The following is a 21414-nucleotide window of genomic DNA, read 5'->3' on the forward strand; positions in this document are numbered from 1 at the left end:
CGGAAACCTACTGACCGCTATTCCTACCTGCATGCCTCCAGCTTTCACCCTGACCACACCACACGATCCATCGTCTACAGCCAAGCTCTGCGATACAACCGCATTTGCTCCAACCCCTCAGACAGAGACAAACACCTACAAGATCTCTGTCAAGCTTTCTTACAACTACAATACCCACCTGCAGAAGCAAAGAAACAGATTGATAGAGCCAGAAGAGTTCCCAGAAGTTACCTACTACAGGACAGGCCTAACAAAGAAAATAACAGAACGCCACTAGCCGTCACCTTCAGCCCCCAACTAAAACCCCTCCAACGCATTATTAAGGATCTACAACCTATCCTAAAGGATGACCCAACACTCTCACAAATCTTGGGAGACAGGCCAGTCCTTGCCTACAGACAGCCCCGCAACCTGAAGCAAATACTCACCAACAACCACATACCACACAACAGAACCACTAACCCAGGAACTTATCCTTGCAACAAAGCCCGTTGCCAACTGTGCCCACATATCTATTCAGGGGACACCATCACAGGGCCTAATAACATCAGCCACACTATCAGAGGCTCGTTCACCTGCACATCCACCAATGTGATATATGCCATCATGTGCCAGCAATGCCCCTCTGCCATGTACATTGGTCAAACTGGACGGTCTCTACGTAAAAGAATAAATGGACACAAATCAGATGTCAAGAATTATAACATTCATAAACCAGTCGGAGAACACTTCAATCTCTCTGGTCACGCGATCACAGACATGAAGGTCGCTATCTTAAAACAAAAAAACTTCAAATCCAGACTCCAGCGAGAAACTGCTGAATTGGAATTCATTTGCAAATTGGATACTATTAATTTAGGCTTAAATAGAGACTTGGAGTGGCTAAGTCATTATGCAAGGTAGCCTGTTTCCTCTTGTTTTTTCCTACCCCCCCCCAGATGTTCTGGTTTAACTTGGATTTTAACTTGAAGAGTGGTCAGTTTGGATGAGCTATTACCAGCAGGAGAGTGAGTTTGTGTGTGTATGGGGGTGGGGGGGATGTGAGAACCTGGATTTATGCAGGAAATAGCCCAGCTTAATTGTCATGCACATTGTGTAAAGAGTTATCACTTTGGATGGGCTATCACCAGCAGGAGAGTGAATTTGTGTGGGGGGGTGGAGGGTGAGAAAACCTGGATTTGTGCTGGAAATCACTTTAGATAAGCTATTACCAGCAGGACAGTGGGGTGGGAATAGGTATTGTTTCATATTCTCTGTGTATATATAAAGCCTGCTGCAGTTTCCACGATATGCATCTGAAGAAGTGAGCTGTAGCTCACGAAAGCTTATGCTCTAATAAATTGGTTAGTCTCTAAGGTGCCACAAGTCCTCCTTTTCTTTTTGCGAATACAGACTAACACGGCTGTTACTCTGAAACAGAGATAAATCTATTTTAGTGAATTAAGCATGAACGTAGCAGACAGACACATCTGAAAATCATTTATGTATTGAGAGGTTTTGAAATTTTGTTCATAAGTCTTTTTCCCTCACGACTCTAATGAAAAGGTTAAAACAGATCTCCAAACTTGCAGCAAAAGGACTCTTCTCTAAATCAATCTTTGTGCATTAATATATTCTTCACAGATGCATCTAGAATTCTATTAACATGTTAAGGTATACCACATGATCTATTTTCCACAGTAATAAATTCCATGCCATTTTTCATAGCACTCTAGGCTTACTCACAAACTCAGCTTTAAAATGCCTTAGTTATGTTATTTTAACTGTGTGCTAAAATAACAGTCTTATTTCTACACTGCCATAACATTATCTAGTTTAGGTAAATGAACTTGTTAAAATAGTAAACTATATTCCAAGCAATTGTTGTTATGAGGTTACAGAATAAATTAGAGCTTGCAGTCTGACAATCATCATCAAAATGCAATAACTATGTATTATAACTACCAACATCAGATATCCCTATTGTCTTTATAATTTTGTTATCTACCTGCCGTCTTCATTGCTTCGATAAAATACTAGGAAAGGGTCAGATTTCCCAAAGAAGTCCTTCTTGTCTAACTTGTTTGCACAAAACTGCATAAGTACAGAATCCTAAAAAAGAAATAAAGACACAAATTATGCTCAGCTTGTCATCTGCAAAAATAAAGAACAAACAACAAAACAAAGTAGTTCATTTATATGTGAGCATTTAAGATTACTCACCTTCAAGATAATCTCTGCACATTCACATTCTTGGGATATGCCAACAGTGCAGCTTGACCCAGTGAAACCTTCTAGAAGCAGTGCTCACAGAAGTGCTCTCAGACCCCTTTTGTATCCAAGCATTTGGAAGGCAGTACTATAATAGGGAGACATGTCATGGTGCACCAAACGCCTCAGTTCCTTCCATTGCCTTCTTGGGTCCAAAGTTGAAATTATGACTGAGTAAGAGGGGAAGGTGGGTGGGGAGTGTGAATATGAAGAGTTCATTTCAAAGAATTTGGTTACAGACAAGTAACCTTCATTTCTTCTTTGAGTGGCCTCTGCACTTTCCTACTCTTAGGATAGTTGGATAAGCAGTACTCTTGTCTCTGGATAGTATAACATGGAGTCCTAGTTAAATAGAGACTGTAATACTACTTCACCAAACTGCATCTGATCTAGATGCCAGCTCTAAGGAATATTTCTAACGTTATGTAATAGAGCTCCACATGGCAACTCTACAGATTTCTAATATGAGAATATTGTAGCTAACAGCACAGACAGCAACTCCACCAACAGTATGTCAAAGACAGGCCACAGAAGCAGCCCTTGCTCTAGCCAAGTGCACTCTAAGCCCTTCTAGAAGAAGAACAGATGTAAGTTTATAAATCTTTCCATACTTATTCTAATTCACTTAGAAAGGCATTGGCATGTGATTGCCTGACTGCTACTCTTTTCTGAATGAGAGAAAAAAAAACCCTAGGTGATTGCTTATATTCCTTAGACTGAAACAAATGGAGCATTAGCCCTCTAAGTTGTGCTTCCCTGAGTGAAAGTAAAGCTTGAGAAAATATACTGTCAAGTTTATAGACTAGTTAAGATGGAGTTTTGTTACAACCTTGAAGGGAAATTTCAGGTGCAGACAAAGGACTATGATATTTTTGTGAAAGACTGTAAGGGAGACAGGGGAAATCAGCCATAAGAACCTGCAACTTGTTCACTCATCTAGTGAATTTAATAGCTACCATAAAAGCTGTCTGAATTGTGATATGAAACAGGGAACAATCTCTCATAGTCTTGAAAGGAAGTTCCATGAGCTAAGTACTAGATTGAGGTTCCATGTAGATATGGACTCACTAATCAGAGGGCAGATGTTCATTAATCCCTTCAATAATCTTATTATAGCATGTCTAAATATAGTATTTTACTTGACTACATTTTGATGGTATCTTGAAGCCAAGATGCTTGTGAGATGTACTTTTACTGACAGTTAGGACAGCCCAAAGGATTTCAAATGAAGTAATTACTTCAGTATGGACTGAACAGGAGCTGAAGCTTGGTTCATGTTATTGTGGGTTACACACAAAAAGAAACTTTTCCACTTATAACTGGTGAGTTGACTGCTTCCTGGAGTTGAATAGACTCTCCTTTACTTTTTGCAAACAGATAGCTCAAGTTCTATGACCATGCCTTCAAGTGGAGAGAGTCTGAATACGGATACAATACAATTTCTCTGTTAGGTCAAAAGAAAATGAGTACTTGTGGCACCTTAGAGACTAACAAATTTATTTGAGTATAAGCTTTCGTGAGCTACAGCTCACTTCATCGAATGCATTCAGTGGCTGAATGCCACTAATGTCTCTAAGGTGCCACAAGTACTCCTTTTCTTTTTGCAAATACAGACTAACACGGCTGCTACTCTGAAACCTGTTAGGTCAATAAGTCTGGAATTGCAGGAGACAGATAAAACCCTTGTGATGGTCACAGTACCTGAGAATGACTAATGTCTTGCTCAGGCCACGGCAATCACAATAACCTTGGCTTTGTCTTATTTATTTTCCAGTGAACACTGAATTAGAAGAATTGGGGGAAAATGCAGAGAGGAGACCTACCTCACAGCCTAGAGGAAATAGAATATCAGGGTTGGAAGGGACCTCAGGATGTCGTCATCTAGTCCACTGCCCTGCTCAAAGCAGAACCAATCCCCAACTAAATCATCCCAGCCAGGGCTTTGTCAAGCCCTACTTTAAAAACCTCTAAGGAAGGAGATTCCACCACCTCCCTAGGTAACGCATTCCAGTGCTTCACCACCCTCCTAGTGAAAATGGTTTTTCCTAATATCCAGCCTAAACCTCCCCTACTGCAACTTGAGACCATTACTCCTTGTTCCATCATCTGCTACCACTGAGAACAGTGTAGAGCCATCCTCTTTGGAACCCCCTTTCAGGTAGTTGAAAGCAGCTATCAAATCCCCCCTCATTCTTCTCTTCTGCCGACTAAATAATCCTAATTCCCTCAGCCTCTCCTCATAAGTCATGTGCTCCAGCCCCCTAATCATTTTTGTTGCCTTCTGCTGGACTCTTTCCAATTTTTCCACATCCTTCTTGTAGTGTGGGGCCCAAAACTCGTCATAGTACTCCAGATGAGGCCTCACCAATGCTGAATAGAGGGGATTGATCACATCCCTCGATCTGCTGGCAATGCTCCTACTTATACAGCCCAAAATGCTGTTAGCCTTCTTGGCACCATGGGCACACTGTTGACTCATATCCAGCTTCTCATCCACTAGTAACCCCTTTTCTGCAGAACTGCTGCCTAGCCACTCGGTCCCTAGTCTGTAGCAGTGCATGGGATTCTTCCGTCCTATCTTGTTGCAACAAGATACATCTCCAGATACCTCCACAGGGAGAAGATATAGTTTGTTACCAAGTTCTGGAGTAACTACTTGTGCTGATCCTGCAAGTTTCTGCTCAGCTGATAGGCCAGTATCTTGTCCTTGTTTGCAAGGAGGATAAATTTGGTGTACTGCGCACCACTCCCACAGAGTGGAAGTGTCTTTGCACAGCTTGCTTGTTCATACACAATATTGATGTAGTAGTCCTGGCAACTACTTGGGCCACTCTGTCATGTGGTTGAAGGAGAAAGGACTCGAGAGCCCAAAGTATTCCTTTTAATACTGATACGGAGTTTTTCCTCTCTGAACTTCCAGTGACTGAACTGTCAAATTCTTGCAACAGGCTCCCAGCCCAGATTGGAAGCGTCCAAGTCTACTGTGTCTGACAGAATTGCAGGGTTGAATGTGGGAATAGGAACACACCTCTGGGTAATGTCTGTTTTGGTATATAGTGTCCTTTTAGCCAGTGTTGTAGAGGCCTCATCTTTAAATGTGTACATAGTGTTATGTACATTACAGAAGCCATAATGCCACCAAGCTTGAGTAAGAACAGCACTGTTTGATATTCGTTCTCCTATAGTACTTTTATCGCTGTTTTGCTGCAAGGATTTTAAAGTGCCTTTTTCTGGAAGAAAACCTCTGCCTTTTTGAGAATACAAAATTTAACCAACAAAAGGTATGATGTGGGCTGGAGCTCTGTGCAATTTCTTCCCATTTATCTTGAACCCAGGTGTTTGGAATAGGGTACATGATTGTGACATCCTGTGAGGATGCCCAGATGAGCCAATCATGCAAGTAAGGGACCCTAACTTCTCAAATGTGCTGATACTACTGACAAGCACTTGAGGTGCTGCAGATAAGCCAAATGGAATGACAACAAGCCATAAGTATTTTTGATGTGAATATCTGATTGAGATGTGACAATAAACATCCTGTACAGCAAGAGCCCCAAACCAGTCTTGAATTGATCAGGAGGAGATGATCATGACTTGGATAAGCAAGCAGAGGTTGAACTTTCTGTTGAAAGAGTTGAGATTTTGAAGGTCTAAAATGATTCACAAAAAGAAAAGGAGTACTTGTGGCACCTTAGAGACTAAAATTTGAGCATAAGCTTTTGTGAACTACAGCTCACTTCATCGGATGCATGTAGTGAAAAATATAGTAGGGAGATTTTATATACAAAGAGAACATTAAACAATGGGTGTTACCATACATACTGTAACGAGAGTGATCAGGTAAGGTGAGCTATTACCAGCAGCAGAGAAAAAAACCTTTTGTAGTGATAATCAAGGTGGGCAGTTGACAAGAACGTGTGAGGAACGGGGGGTGGGGGAGAAATAAACATGGGGAAATAGTTTTATTTTGTGTAATGACACATCCACTCCCAGTCTTTATTCAAGCCTAATTTAATGGTGTCCAGTTTGCAAATTAATTCCAATTCAGCAGTCTCTCGTTGGAGTCTGGTTTTGAAGTTTTTTTGTTGTAATATTGATTACAGACCTAAAAGTCTCAAGTGACCAGAGAGATTAAAATGTTCTCCGACTGGTTTTTGAATGTTATAATTCTTGACGTCTGATTTGTGTCCATTTATTCTTTTATGTAGAGACTGTCTGGTTTGGCCAATGTACATGGAAAAGACGCCCTTGAGGAATTCCACCATGATTACAACAATTGATTTCATCCCATCATCAACCTCAGCCTGGACCAGTCCACACAAGAGATCCACTTCCTGGACACTACAGTGCTAATAAGTGATGGTCACAAACACCACCCTATACCGGAAACCTATTGACCGCTATACTTACCTACATGCCTCCAGCTTTCATCCAGACCACACCACACGATCCATTGTCTACAGCCACGCTCTACAATAAAACCGCATTTGCTCCAACCCCTCAGACAGAGACAAAAACCTGCAAGATCTCTATCAAACTTTCTTACAACTACAATACCCACCTGCTGAAGTGAAGAAACAGATTGACAGAGCCAGAAGAGTACCCAGAAGTTACCTACTACAGGACAGGCCCAACAAAGAAAGTAACAGAATGCCACTACGAGCTGTCACCTTCAGCCCCCAACAAAAACCTCTCCAGTGCATCATCAAGGACCTACAACCCATCCTGAAGGATGACCCATCACTCTCACAGATCTTGGGAGACAGGCCAGTCCTTGCTTACAGACAGCCTCCCAACCTGAAGCAAATACTCACCAGCAACCACACACCACACAACAAAAACACTAACCCAGGAACCTATCCTTGCAACAAAGCCCGTTTCATAGATACTAAGGTCAGAAGGGACCATTATGATCATCTAGTCTGACCTCCTGCACAATGCAGACCACAGAATTTCACCCACCCACTCCTGCAAAAAACCTCTCACCTATGTCTGAGCTATTGAGGTCCTCAAATCGTGGTTTAAAGACTTCAAAGAGCAGAGAATCCTCCAGCAAGTGACCCATGCCCCATGCTACAGAGGAAGGCAAAAAACCTCCAGGGCCTCTTCCAATCTGCCCTGGAGGAAAATTCCTTCCAGACCCCAAATATGGCGATCAGCTAAACCCTGAGCATATGGGCAAGATTCACCAGCCAGATACTACAGAAAATTCTTTCCTGGGTAACTCAGATCCCACCCCATCTAACATCCCATCATACCATCTCCTCCATAAACTTAACAAGTTTAATCTTAAAGCCATATAGATCTTTTGCCCCCACTGCTTCCCTTGGAAGGCTATTCCAAAACTTTACTCCTCTGATGGTTAGAAACCTTCGTCTAATTTCAAGTCTAAACTTCCTGGTGGCCAGTTTATATCCATTTGTTCTTGTGTCCACATTGGTACTGAGCTTAAATAATTCTCTCCCTCTCTGGTATTTATCCCTCCGATATATTTATAGAGAGCAATCATATCTCCCCTCAACCTTCTTTTAGTTAGGCTAAACAAGTCAAGCTCCTTGAGTCTCCTTTCATAAGACAAGTTTTCCATTCCTCGGATCATCCTAGTAGCCCTTCTCTGTACCTGTTCCAGTTTGAATTCATCCTTCTTAAACATGGGAGACCAGAACTGCACACAGTATTCCAGGTGAGGCCTTGTATAACGGTACTAAAACCTCCTTATCCCTACTGGAAATACCTCTCCTGATGCATCCCAAGACCGCATTAGCTTTTTTCACAGCCATAACACATTGGCAGCTCATAGTCATCCTATGATCAACCAATACTCCAAGGTCCTTCTCCTCCTCCGTTACTTCTAATTGATGCGTCCCCATCTTATAACTAAAATTCTTGTTATTAATCCCTAAATGCATGACCTTACACTTCTCACTATTAAATTTCATCCTATCACTATTACTTCAGTTTACAAGGTCATCCAGATCCTCCTGTATGATATCCCTGTCCTTCTCTAAATTGGCAATACCTCCCTTTGTATCATCCGCAAACTTTATTAGCACACTCCCACTTTTTGTGCTGAGGTCAGTAATAAAAAGATTAAATAAGATTGGTCCCAAAACCGGTCCTTGAGGAACTCCACTGGTAACCTCCCTCCAGCCTGACAGTTGACCTTTCAGTAGGACCCGTTGTAGTCTCCCCTTTAACCAATTCCTTATCCACCTTTCAATTTTCATATTGATCCCCATCTTTTCCAATTTAACTAATAACTCCCCATGTGGCACAGTATCAAACGCCTTACTGAAATCTAGGTAAATTAGATCCACTGCGTTTCTTTTGTCTAAAAAAATCTGTTACTTTCTCAAAGAAGGAGATCAGGTTGGTTTGGCACGATCTACCTTTTGTAAAACCATGTTGTATTTTGTCCCATTTACCATGGACTTCAATGTCCTTAACTACTTTCTCCTTCAAAATTTTTTCCAAGACCTTGCATACTACAGATGTCAAACTAACAGGCCTGTAGTTATCCGGATCACATTTTTTTCCTTTCTTAAAAATAGGAACTATCTTAGCAATTCTCCAATCATACGGTACAACCCCTGAGTTTACAGATTCGTTAAAAATTCTTGCTAATGGGCTTGCAATTTCGGTTGCCAATTCCTTTAATATTCTTGGATGAAGATTATCTGGGTCCCCCGATTTAGTCCCATTAAGCTGTTTGAGTTTCGCTTCTACTTCAGATATGGTAATATCTACCTCCATATCCTCATTCTCATTTGTCATGCTACTATTATCCCGAAGATCCTCTTTAGCCTTATTAAACACTGAGGCAAAGTATTTGTTTAGATATTGGGCCATGCCTAGGTTATCCTTGACCTCCACTCCATCCTCAGTGTTTAGCGGTCCCACTTCTTCTTTCTTATATGGCTATAGAACCTTTTACTATTGGTTTTAATTCCCTTTGCAAGGTCCAACTCTACGTAACTTTTAGCCTGTCTCACTTTATCCCTACATGTTCTGACCTCAATAAGGTAGCTTTCCTTGCAGATCACCTCCCATCTTCCACTCCCTGTATGCTTTCTGTTTTTTCTTAATCACCTCTCTGAGATGCTTGCTCATCCAGCTTGGTCTACAACTCCTGCCTATGAATTTTTTCCCCTTTCTTGGGATGCAGGCTTTCAATAGCTTCTGCAGCTTTTATTTAAAATAATCCCAGGCCTCCTCTATCTTTAGATCCATAAATTCTTCAGTCCAATCCACTTCCCTAACTAATTTCCTTAATTTTTGAAAGTCAGCCCTTTCGAAATCAAAAACCCTGGCTGCAGATTTATTTTTGTTAATCCTTCCATTCAGTTTGAACTGAATTAGCTCATGATCACTTGAACCAAGATTATCCCCTACAACCATTTCTTCTATGAGGTCCTCACTACTCACCAAAACCAAATCTAAAATGGCATCCCCTCTAGTCGGTTCAGCAACTACTTGATGAAGGAATCCATCAGCTATCACATCTAGGAAAATCTGAGCCCTATTATTGTTACTAGCACTCGTCCTCCAGTCTATATCTGGGAAGTTAAAGTCTCCCATGATCACACAGTTTCCATTAGTATTTACTTTATTAAAAACATTAAAAAAGGGCCCTATCCATATCCAAATTAGATCCCGGCGGTCTATAGCACACCCCAAGCACTATCCCAGGGGAGGCTCTAATAGTTTTCTTCCCCAATGTCATTTGTGCCCAGACGAACTCCGTCTTATCCATTCCATCGCTTCTTATTTCTTTACATTCTACCTCATCATTGATATACAATGCTACTCCACCACCTTTACCTTTATTTGGGTATTTCCTAAACAGCACATACCCTTCAATACCTGTAGTCCGGTCATGACGACTATTCCACCTTGTTTCTGTTATCCCTATAATATCTGGTTTCACTTCCTGCACCAGTAGCTCTAGTTCCTCCATTTTGTTACCTAGGCTCCTCGCATTGGTGTACAAATATCTTAATTTTTACTGATTGGCTTCACTCACATTCTGTACCCTATTAGGCACGGTCATTCTACAGCCAGTATAACCTATTAGACTGGTATCCACACTGGCCTTCCTCCTTATATCCATTCTCCTACCCATGGCTGTATCCTTTCTTACTTCGTTTTCTTCCCTCTCAATGCTAAAATCCGGCGTGGAGATTACCTGGACATCTCCCAACCATCTCCCAACTGTGTCCACATATCTATTCTGGGGACACCATCATAGGGCCTAATCACATCAGCCAGACTATCAGAGGCTCGTTCACCTGCACATCTACCAATGTGATATATGCCATCATGTGCCAGTAGTGCCCTTCTGACATGTACACTGGCCAAACCGGACAGTCTCTACACAAGAATAAATGGACACAAATCAGATGTCAAGAATTAGAACATTCAAAAACCAGTCGGAGAACACTTCAATCTCCCTGGTCACTCGATTACAGACCTAAAAGTCACAATATTACAACAAAAAAACCTTCAAAACCAGACTCCAACTCCAGTATTGAATGAAATTCTGATCTTAGCATGTCCTCCGGTGAAAGATGCATGAAAGGAGATGGGGAAGGAGAGTTGGGACAAGGGATAATGTTTACAAACTCCAAGATACATCGGTCTATGGCAGTAGTACTCCATGTATATAAGAAACATGAGAGATTGTTTTCAAATGAAGGTGAGCCCTCTTATAGGTTTAAAACTGACCTAATTTTTTTGGACATCCCATCAAACCTGAGGCTGGTGCAGAGGAAGACGATACAGTGGAACTCCTGCTAGCTCATGGTAGTTAGGTATTGCGTTGCTGCCGATGCTGAACAAGAGGCTGCTGTTGGTATAGGAAGTAGAGGCTTGGTATGGTTTCTCTGGCAACAAAACTGAGTCAGAAAATCTTTTCTTAGGGGGCTGACAAATCTACAAAGACCTTGCAGCATACCTGGTATCTTTCAGTTTTTCTAGAACCTTGTCTGTTTGAGAGCTAAATAGCCTTTCACCATCAAATCACAGATCCTGGATGGAGGTTCTTGTTTCTGGAAGAATTCCAGAACAACAGATACACGTGGTGCCTCAAAGTAATCGTGGATGCTCCAGCTCTAAACATTACATCAGAAGCATCAAATGATGTTCTCAAAGAATGCATAGCAACTAAATGACCTTTGATAACCAGGGCTTTGGCCAGTTATCTCTGGTCTTCAAGCCATGACTGGGCAAACAGTGCTATTGTACATTACTGCCTGAAAACTCACCACTAATTCCCAGCTTGGCAGAGGAAAACATCTTTCTACCTTGTGCATCTAGCTGCTTAGTTGCTCTAACAGAAGGGGTAGAGTGGACTACACCTTTATCAGTGTGACCAAGTGAGCTGCACTTCATACTCCTTCCAGTCTGTCTTGAGTGCACTTCACAGGTGACTGGCCTGGCTACCTTCACCCTCTCTCAATGGTGAAACCACATGGTCCTACTACTCAGATTGGATCTCTGAGCTGCAGCCCCCATTTACCAACCGTGTTAACCTGACAGACCCAACTGGATCTGGCACTTTTCCTCCAGGAGCTTATGAAAGAGTGAGCTTGTGAAAGAATAAGTTTGCAGGGACAGAGAAACAGCTTCATCAAAAAAAAGTATCATTTATTCACCCAAAAGTATACACCAAGCCAAGAAGATGGTATAAATAATTAAAGGCTTATACTCCCATTTCCCTTACCTGCACCTTAATATTTCCTTGCCAGCTTTGATAAGTTCCATATAGCCCAGTTACCTCCCTCTCTAGTAGGCTGGGAGAAGCAGACTGCTTGCTGCAGCTTCTGTCTGTGTCTCATTCAGCCTGTGTGCCAGGCTCAGTTTGCTAACGGATCCTTTCTTCCCTCCCTCCATCTCTGCTAGGCTAGCATCTTTAAGATTTTATTATATGCTTTGATCCTAGGTTTGGCCCAGGAAAAGTAAACTTTGTCAACCTAGTGGGCACCAGGCCAGGAGTTATTTTCCACTTATTAGCTTTCTCATTGTTCCTGAAGGATGTTGACATTGCTTATAATAGCACCTTATCTTTGCCATTGTTTTATTTCCTGTTCATTTCCCCTTGCAACTTCCTTTGACTTAAGTCTATACACAGTCAGAGAAGAGAATCTCACAGGTAAACTGAGGCACATATGATATTTATAAACAATACACAACTCCCTCATTCTGCACAACCATCCTTTAGCAATTTGGGCAGGAGCCACCACTACCAATGAATTAGTAGCTTGAAGGATCAGCAAGAAAAAGATGACATCAGAAGGCAGCTCCATATAGTTTGCTTTTTTAGAAACTGCCTGTCCTGATGCTCTGTTTAATCAGGTATTTTTTGCCAGCTGTAAGAAAACTTTCTAGAATTCACTAGGTAATATTACTCCTAGAGGATGAACTCAGAATATTGAAAACTAAGTGTAGTTTCCTCTTGTTACCAAAGGGATGTTTAAGGTAATAGCCATTCTTTCTGCAACTTGGAACATATATTCTGCAAGGAGAGGAAGAAGATGATGCATCCACATTCTTATATGGAAGAGTTTGAACATTTGGATCTACAGGCAGAGGTTCAATAGGCTCTTCTATAGCTCTACTGCAGACAATGTGCTTGAGACAAATCTCTTGGTCCCTAGCAAGTGTAACAGTTCTGGTGCAGGTCATTTCCCTTGAACCCTTTTGGGAGAAGGTTTCCCTTGTGGCGGTCTTTCTTCAGCCCTTTTAAATTCAGGATAATATCTATAGGGAAGGTCAATATGGCCACATTGCCAGTTCTGCCAGTATCCGGTAGGGAATTCCCTATGATAACTCATAGTGAGTGAAAGTGATCTCATGGTCTGAAAGGCTGGAACCAAAGGAGGATTAGGGCAAGAAAAGGTATTAGTTCAGGGTGAAGACGATCTATATGGACCAATAAGAGGGCTAAAGACCTTCCACCAGGCTTCCATACATGTATATACCTGAAGAAGGAAAAGTGGCAGGGTAAGGAGGACACCTCTTGAACCATTGCTTATCTTTAATTCTCACGTATCACAATCAAGGACCTGTGCAGGGTACTAAAATCCTTAATCAAAAAAGAATTCAAAACTAATTAAACAAAAGAAGGTGACGGCACAGGGAACGATCCATTCCAATGAATCTGGGTTCAAGAACCTAAAGGGGGTTCCTAGTTCACCTGCTATCACAGTTGGAAGGAACTGAGGCAATTAGCATGCCACATCTTCTTTTGTACCTCCCACCCTCCAAATCCCAGAGTCCTGAGGAGAGAGAGAGAGAGTGCACAACAGCATTCCAGCAGACACTGCTACTAGAAGGTTCCCTCAGTCCAAGCCACAGTGCTCGCACATCTCGAGACTATGAATGTGCAAAGGCAGTTTGAAAAAGAAAAAAACGGTTACTCACCTTCTAGGAACTGTTGTTCTTTGAGATGTGTTGTTCATGCCCATTCCAATCGTGTGTGCGCGCGTGCACGTGCACAGTGGCCGGAAGATTTCTCCCATAGCAGCATCCATCGGATTGGTCTAGGCGTCCCATGGAGTTGTGCCTTCATGGCGCTCAATATAGAGCCCTGCTGACCCACCACCCCTTCAGTTCCTTCCTGCCGCCTACTCCAACAGAGGGGAAGGAGGGTGGGTATTGGAATGGACATGAACAACACACCTCGAAGAATAACAGTTACGAGAAGATGAGTAACCATTTTTTCTTCGAGTGCTTGTTCATGTCCATTCCAATCAGGTGACTCCCAAGCCCAAGTTCAGGAGGCGGGGTTGGAGCTGTCCACTGATTAGAGTACTGCTCATCCAAAGGCAGCAGCATCTCTAGCCTGCTGGGTAATCGCATAGCGCATGGCAAAAATGTGTATGGAGGACCATGTCGCCGCTCTGCAGATTTCCTGAGTGGGAAGCTGAGCCAGGAATGCTGTAGATGAAGCCTGTGCCCTGGTGGAGCGTGCAGTGATCGGAGGTGAAGGAACACCTGCCAGGCTGTAGCACACACGAATACAGGATGGTATCCATGACAAGATGCGTTGGGATGACACAGGCTGACCTTACATCCTGTCCGCCACTGTCACGAATAACTGGACTGATTTTTTAAACAGTTTCATTCTCTCACTGTAAAAGGCCAGTGCCCTGCGGACATCCAGAGAGTGGAGTCTCTGCTCCCTGCCACTAGAATGTGGCTTAAGGTAGAATACTGGGAGAAAGATATTCTGGTTGATGTGAAACTGCGACACAACCTTCGGGAGAAAAGTAGGATGAGGCCTAAGCTGAACCTTGGTCCATACAGAACTCTGTGTAGGGAGGGTCTGATGTTAGGGCCCAGAGCTCAGACACCCTCCTGGCCGAGGTTAGCGCGACCAGAACTCCACCTTGTAAGAGAGGTAGCAACATGCTCCCTGCTCTAACAGTTCAAAGGGAGGGCCCATGAGCCTAGAAAGGACCAAGTTGAGGTCCCAGGCAGGGAAAGGCTGACGGATGTTAGGCTATAGCCTGTCGAGCCCTTTTAGGAATCGGCTGACCATGGTGTTAGCAAACACAGAGCAGCCCTGCGTGCCCAGGTGGAAGGCCGAGATGGTGCTAAGTGCACCCTTACCGAAGACAATGAGAGTCCCTCCAGCTTCAGATGGAGGAGGTAGTCCACAATGAGCGGCACTGAAGCTAGCATGAGGGCGAATGGTGCTGCGCTGACCAGACTGAAAAGCTCTTCCACTTGGCAAGGTATGCGGCTCTCGTTGAGTGTTTCCTACTGCCAAGGAGGACCAGTCTAACCTGGTCTGAACAGGAAAGCTCCAATGGATTTAACCATGGAGCTTCCACGCTGTGAGATGAAGCGACTGGAGGTTAGGGTGTTGGAGACATCTGTGATCTTGTGTGAGAAGGTCTGGGAAGAGCGCAAGGTAATCGGGGTTCCCGCGGACATGTCTAGGAGAGATGTATACCAGTGCTGACAGGGCCAGGCCAGTGCTATCAGTATGACGTGGGCTCGATCTCTGCGGATCTTGAGAAGCACCTTGTGAACGAGTGGTATGGGTGGAAAGGCGTATAGGAGAGAACCTCCCCAGTGGAGGAGGAACGCATCCATGCTGGCACCCAGGCTGTGATTCGGGAAGAAGCAGAACTGCTGGCACTTCCTGTTGCGTCACGTGGCGAGAAGGTCTACCTGGGGAAAAACCCACCTCTGGAAGATTGGAATTGCGACATCCAGGCGAAGGGACCACTCGTGGCTGTGAAACGACATGCTGAGGTGGTCCTCTAGCTCGTTCTGTACCCCAGGGAGGTACGATGCCTGAAGGTGTATTGAATGTTCTACACAGAAGTCCCAAAGTATGAGGGCTTCCTGGCATATGGGAGAGGAGCATGAACCCTAGTTTGTTGATATAGAACATTGCTGTTGTATTGTCTGTCATGATTGATACACACATTGTCTGGTTAGGTATGGAAAGTCTGACATGCTAGGCACACTGCTCTCAGTTCTTTGACATTTATGTGGATATCCAGATCTGCTTGAGATCAGAGGTCTGGAGTCCTGTGGTATCCCAAATGAGCTCCCCAGCCAAAGTCTGACGCGACTATCACCGGTGACAGAGATGGCTGTGGTTTGGTAAAGGGAACCCTTGAGCACACCTCCTGAGCATCAATCCACCACAGAGGGGAGTCAAGGACCACGCGAGGCAGGGTCACGATCCTGTCCAAGCTGTCCCGGACTAGGCGATACACTGACACAAGCCACGACTGAAGCGGTCAAAGCCTGAGTCTGGCATGCTGCACCACGTAGGTACAGACAGCCATGTGTCCGAGAAGTTTCAGGCAGTTCCTCGCTGTATTGTTCAGGGCCTGAAACCTTGCCTCCGGAAGGTATGCCCTGGCTTGGGTCAAGTCCAGTACTGCCCCTATGAACTCTAGCCTCTGGATGGGAGACAGTCGATTTTGCTTAGTTTAGAAGTAGACCCAGGCTATCGAAGGTGGCTCTGATTAATCTGACCTGAGCTTCCAGGCCAAGGAGATCATGCGGAACCTGAGTTTCTTCACGAACTTGTTGAGTTCTCACAGGTCCAGGATAGACCTGAGGCCGCCTTTCGCTTTAGGTATTAGGAATAAAAGCCCTTGCCCCTGTGTTCCGGAGGAACCTCCTCCACTGCCCCTACCAATAGGAGCGACTGCACCTCCTGGATAAGGAGCTGCTCAGGAGAAGGGTCTATGAAGAGGGACGGGGAAAGAGGGTGGAAGGGCAGGAATGCACAGAATTAGATGGAGTATCCCCTGTCTACCGTGCGGAGCACCCAGCGGTCCAAAGTGATACAGGACCATGCACAGTAGAAAGGGAACAGTGGGGAGGAAAAAGTTAAGGTGGGGTAGATCCAATCTCTGATCTGGTGTGCCATCCTCGACTGCCCCTTCAAAAGGCGGTTTGGGTTGGCCAGAGCCCTGGCCTGAAGATGGGTGTTGTCTCCTCCTGCCACTCCTGTTCCTCCTCTCAGAGCCATCCTGGCGGTTTTGCTGATGAAATCTTGGAGGAGATTGCAGTCTGAAATGTCTCCACTTGAGGGTGGCTCATGAGTCTTTCAGACTGTGTAGTTTCTTGTCTGTCATTTCAGAAAAAAGCATCACACCCTCAAATGGGAGGTCCTGAATAGTTTGCTGGACCTCATAATGGAGCCCCGAGACTTGGAGCCAGGAGCCCCTTCTCATGGCCACCCCAGTAGCCATGACCCTAGTGGCGGCATCTGCACCGTCCAACGCAGCCTGGAGGGAAGCCCGGGAGAGTTGCTTCCCCTCCTCCACAAAGGCCGAGAACTCAGCTTGGGAGTCTGAAGGGAGGAGCTCCGTAAATTTGGCCATTGCTGCAGAGGTGTTAAAAGAGTACCTGCTGACAATGGCCTGCTGGCTCAAAATACGGAGCTGCAAACCCCATGTAGAAAAGACCTCTCCCCCGACAAGGTCTAGTCGCATAGCCTCCCTGTTTTTTGGAGAGGGTCCTTGGAAACCCTGCCTCTCACGCTGGTTAGCAGCATCCACAACAAGAGAGTCAGGAGGTGGATGAGAATACAAATGTTTGTACCCTTTGGAGGGCACGAAATAATGCCTCTCATTGCGCTTGGCAGTGGGCAGCAAGGAAGCTGGGATCTGCCACAGGTTCTTGGTGGTGTCCACAATAGTCTTAATAAGTGGTACGGCAATACAAGAAGGTTCTGAGGGGGCGAGGATGTCCACCATGGGATCAGCCTTGACCACATCCTCGGCCTTAATTCCCAGACCCTGAGCAGCCCTTTGCAGCAACTGCTGCGGCACCCTGTTGTCCTCAAGTGCCAGAACTATGTCTGTGCCCACCAATGCCTTGTCTGGCAACGATGAGGAGAAACACTTACAAGAAGCGGATGCTCCCTGCCATCTGCTCCCAGGGAGTCCAGCAACTCTCAGAGCAGCGTTGGTGCCAATAGAGTGCTCGCCGGCACTGGGGCTGTCGACACTGAACCTGGTGTTGACGCAGGCATCAGAAACACCGGTGGAACCATTGATGGAACTGATGCCAAACCCCATGTCTGGGCCAATGAAGGTGGCAGGCCTGTCACCGGCATTGGCGCCAGAATCGTCAGTGCCTGTGCCATAGTCGGCATTGAGATCAGTGCCAGTGCCGAAGTCGGACGCGTCACCGGTGCCAAGGTCAGTGCCAGCAATGGCACCACAGCCAGAGGAGTTGGCATGTGGGCAGGCGCCGAGGTAAGCTGTGCAGTTGATGGCAGGATGAAGGTGGCTGAGGCCACAGAAGATGCAGCGGAGCACTGCCCTTGATTCCTTCCCTGGCTTTGGTGAAAGTCCCCGGGGGTCCAGAATGGCCACTGCAATGGCCATGCTTGGGGCTCTCTCCTGTCTCTCCCTGACTTCGATTTTCGCCTCCTACTCCTCCTAGATTGGTAGGAGTCAGACTGACTCTGAGGTCTCAGACTGAAGACCACGGAGGAGTCAAGCCTCGGTGTCTTGAGCGTCGAGAGCTCGGGAAATGAGTAGGTTCTCTGTCTGAGTTGGCAAGTGCCGAAGGACATGGAGAGGGGGAGTGCCTGGACATCATTGCCGGCTTCCCTCTTGACTGCACCCGGAGGTGGGGTGGGACCGCCAGTGCTGAAGGTTCCTCCCTCCTTGGGTGTGAGAACGGCACTGTAAGGTGCAGCAGGTCCTAAGCAGCTTCAAAAGCTTCCAACATCGAAGGGAGCTGTAGCTGCGGGCCCATAGGGACCAGTGACCATGTGGAGCCTAGACTCAACTGCCTCGCCTGGGCAGGAGTTGAGACTGCCCAGTAGGGGATCCGGAACTGTGGCCTGTCTGAGGTCTCACTTCTCTGGATTTAGCCAGAGATGATTGACTGTCTGGCTTCTTTTTCTTCTGAGGCACCGGCGAGTGGGATAGGTGCCTGCTCTCCGCTGGACCTCAGGAGGTGCCGTGCCAGTGCCAAGCGTCCCGGTAAAGTCTTTTCTCGGCACTAAGCTGGAGTACGGTGCTGGGGCGCTCCACATCAAGGAGCACATGTTAGGAGCCAGGTCCCCTGAGCCTGGGTCCGATTGGGGGCATAGAGCTGCCTCCACGAGGATCACTTTAAGCCGCTGTTCCCTTTCTTTAAGGGTTCTAGGGTGGAACTCATGGCAGATCTTAGAGTGATCCTTTTGGTGACCCTCCCTTAGACACTGTTTAGCATGAGGAGTGTAGATCGCTCTTTGGCCTGCGCTTTGAGCAGGCCACAGAGTTTTTAAACCCTGGGGACTGCAGCATAACATAGCTCTGGGGAGTCAAAATGGGGGGGGACCCCTCAACAACTCTAATTACTAATAACTAAGGTAAACTATATACAAAGAACAGTAGAATGTGCTTGCTAAGCAAGGACTACGGGACGTTCCAGCCAACCGTCACTGGCGATAAGAAGGAACTGAAAGAGTGGAGGGTTGGCAGGGCTCTATATTGAGCGCCATGAAGGTGGGACTCCAAGGGATGCCCACACCAACCCGACAGATGCTGCTATGGGAAAAATCTTCTGGTCACCATGCGTGCGCGCACACCTGATTGGAATGGACATGAAAAAGCACTCAAAGAAGAATTAGGCATTACACTGTACCCTGAAGGGCACGATATTTGGAATCTATTGGGCTGCCAAAGGCAATGAATAGTCTGTATAATTATTTACATTTTAGGACAATATGCAATTTAAAACAGTTTCTACTCTGCAATTGGACATACAAGCCTAAGTAAACTAGAAATAAGGCACAGGATTTAGGGTTCTTAATAAAATATTTTAAATAACAGAAAACAGAACGTAAAAAAGCATTATGGTAAGTTCTCAGGGTATAGCATGTTGAATACATCAGTAAAGATACAAACAAGTTACTACTGTAAAAATTGAGAAAAAAAGTGAGAAACACTGTTACCCAGTAAAAAAAGTCAAAACAGTTAAATAAAACATTCAGCATGACACTAGCAATTACTAAAAATTAAAACCCTTAACAAATCCCTTCAAGCCTCTACATACTCCATCCTATGTCTTCATCTAGTTTCATTCTACTTCCTTATTTGCTCCTTATGCTTTTTACCAAATACCTTGCTTTATTGATCCCTACACTTAGTTTTTCCTTTCTTGACTTTGTATCTACTCTTATGTTACCACTTACACTTGGAAAACTCTCTCACTTTCTTTCCAGTAAACACCATCCTTCTATTTAGCAATCTCCTCAAAACTCCCTTCAGGAATCAATCATTCCTTGTTATACATAACAATAATCTCTCCTCACTCTCTCCCCTTCCTTCCCTGGTCCCTACAGCTTTTCCACATTTAGACGCTCATGAGTATCACTGGGCTCGGACAATCTTTTTAAATTTAGCCTCTCTTTTGGAGCTATTCCTTTTCATACAAGATTGTTTATTCCAATAAACTTTTTTTAAACTGTTTTAGCCACACATTAAGTACAAAACAGACAAACTTTGAATTACAAAGCTAAAATTACAAAGATTTCTTTTGCTTGTTGCTGTTCTTGCTACTCACGTCTCTCTCTCTCTCAAAAAAAAAATCTCATAATGGACATATAACCCCATAATTCACATAGTTTACTAGCATTTGGGGATTAAGAAACTAAGGCCTGGTCTACACGATGGGGTTAGATCAAATTTAGCCGTGTTAGGTCAATTAAAAAAATGATTGCGTCCACATAACCAACCCCATTCCGTCGACCTAAAGGGCTCTTAAAATTGACTTCTGTACTCCTCCCCGACGAGGGGAAAAGCGCTAAAATCGACCTTGCTGGGTCAAATTTGGGGTAGTGCAGATGCAAATTGACGGTATTTGCCTCCAGGAGCTATCCCAGAGTGCTCCATTGTGACCGCTCTGGACAGCGCTTTGAACTCCGATGTACTAGTCAGGTACACAGGAAAAGCCCAGGGAAATTTTGAATTTCATTTCCTGTTTGGTCAGCGTGGCAAACTCAGCAGCACAGGTGACCATGCAGTCCCCCCAGAATCGTAGAGCATAGACTGTTTCTACGCTCTCCCTATCATCTCCATCCCTGAGGCTATCATAGATTAGAAGGCGAAAAAACCGCACTCATGATTACATGTTTTCCGAGCTCATGCAGTCCTCCCGCACTGATAGGGCACAGCTTAATGCATGAAGGCATTCAGTGGCAGAGGCCAGGAAAGAATTAAGTGAGTGCGAAGAGCGGAGGCAGGACGCGATGCTGAGGCTAATGGGGGAGCAAACGGACATGAAGCAGCACCTGCTGGGGGAGCAAACGGACATGATGAAGCGTCTGTTGGAGCTGCAGGAAAGCCAACAAGAGCACAGACCCCCCCTGCATCCACTGTATAACCACCTATTCTCCTCCCCATGTTCCATACTCTCCTCACGTGGGGGGAGGCTCCGGGCACCTAGCCACTCCACTCCAGAGGATGGCCCAAGCAACAGAAGGCTGTCACTCAAACAGTTTGATTTTTAGTGTGGCTACAATAAGCAACGTGGCCTTGTCCTTCCCACGCCACCTGGGCTACCTTGTCTATTATCTCATTTTTTAAAAAAAATAATAATGAAGAAAGAATGCATGGTTTCAAAAAAATAGTTACTTTATTTCGAAGGGGAGGGGGTGGTTGGCTTACAGGGAATTAAAATCAACAA

At 44.9% G+C, this 21414-nt stretch overlaps 1 protein-coding gene across 13 annotated transcripts in view; it reads right to left on the reverse strand.

The window, feature by feature from the left end:
* Nucleotides 1-21414, reverse strand: part of CPNE8 (copine 8) — a 296005-nt gene that overhangs the window by 165730 nt on the left and 108861 nt on the right. For 10 of the 13 annotated variants that reach the window (XR_012156821.2, XM_073328405.1, XM_073328394.2 and 7 more), the window contains one exon: nucleotides 1988-2091. The exons of 1 other annotated variant lie outside the window; for it this stretch is intronic. Coding sequence is in view for 11 of the 12 variants with exons in the window: in XM_073328405.1 (XP_073184506.1) it covers nucleotides 1988-2091 (104 nt within the window). In the remaining variant the exon portion in view is untranslated. Of the gene's footprint in view, nucleotides 1-1987; nucleotides 2092-2202; nucleotides 2339-21414 lie in introns of those variants that run through there. 2 more of the 13 variants (XM_073328400.1, XM_073328402.1) reach the window with 2 other exon arrangements.

The sequence above is a fragment of the Lepidochelys kempii genome, chromosome 1 (assembly GCF_965140285.1).
Source record: "Lepidochelys kempii isolate rLepKem1 chromosome 1, rLepKem1.hap1, whole genome shotgun sequence".
NCBI classification, from domain to species: Eukaryota; Metazoa; Chordata; order Testudines; family Cheloniidae; genus Lepidochelys; species Lepidochelys kempii.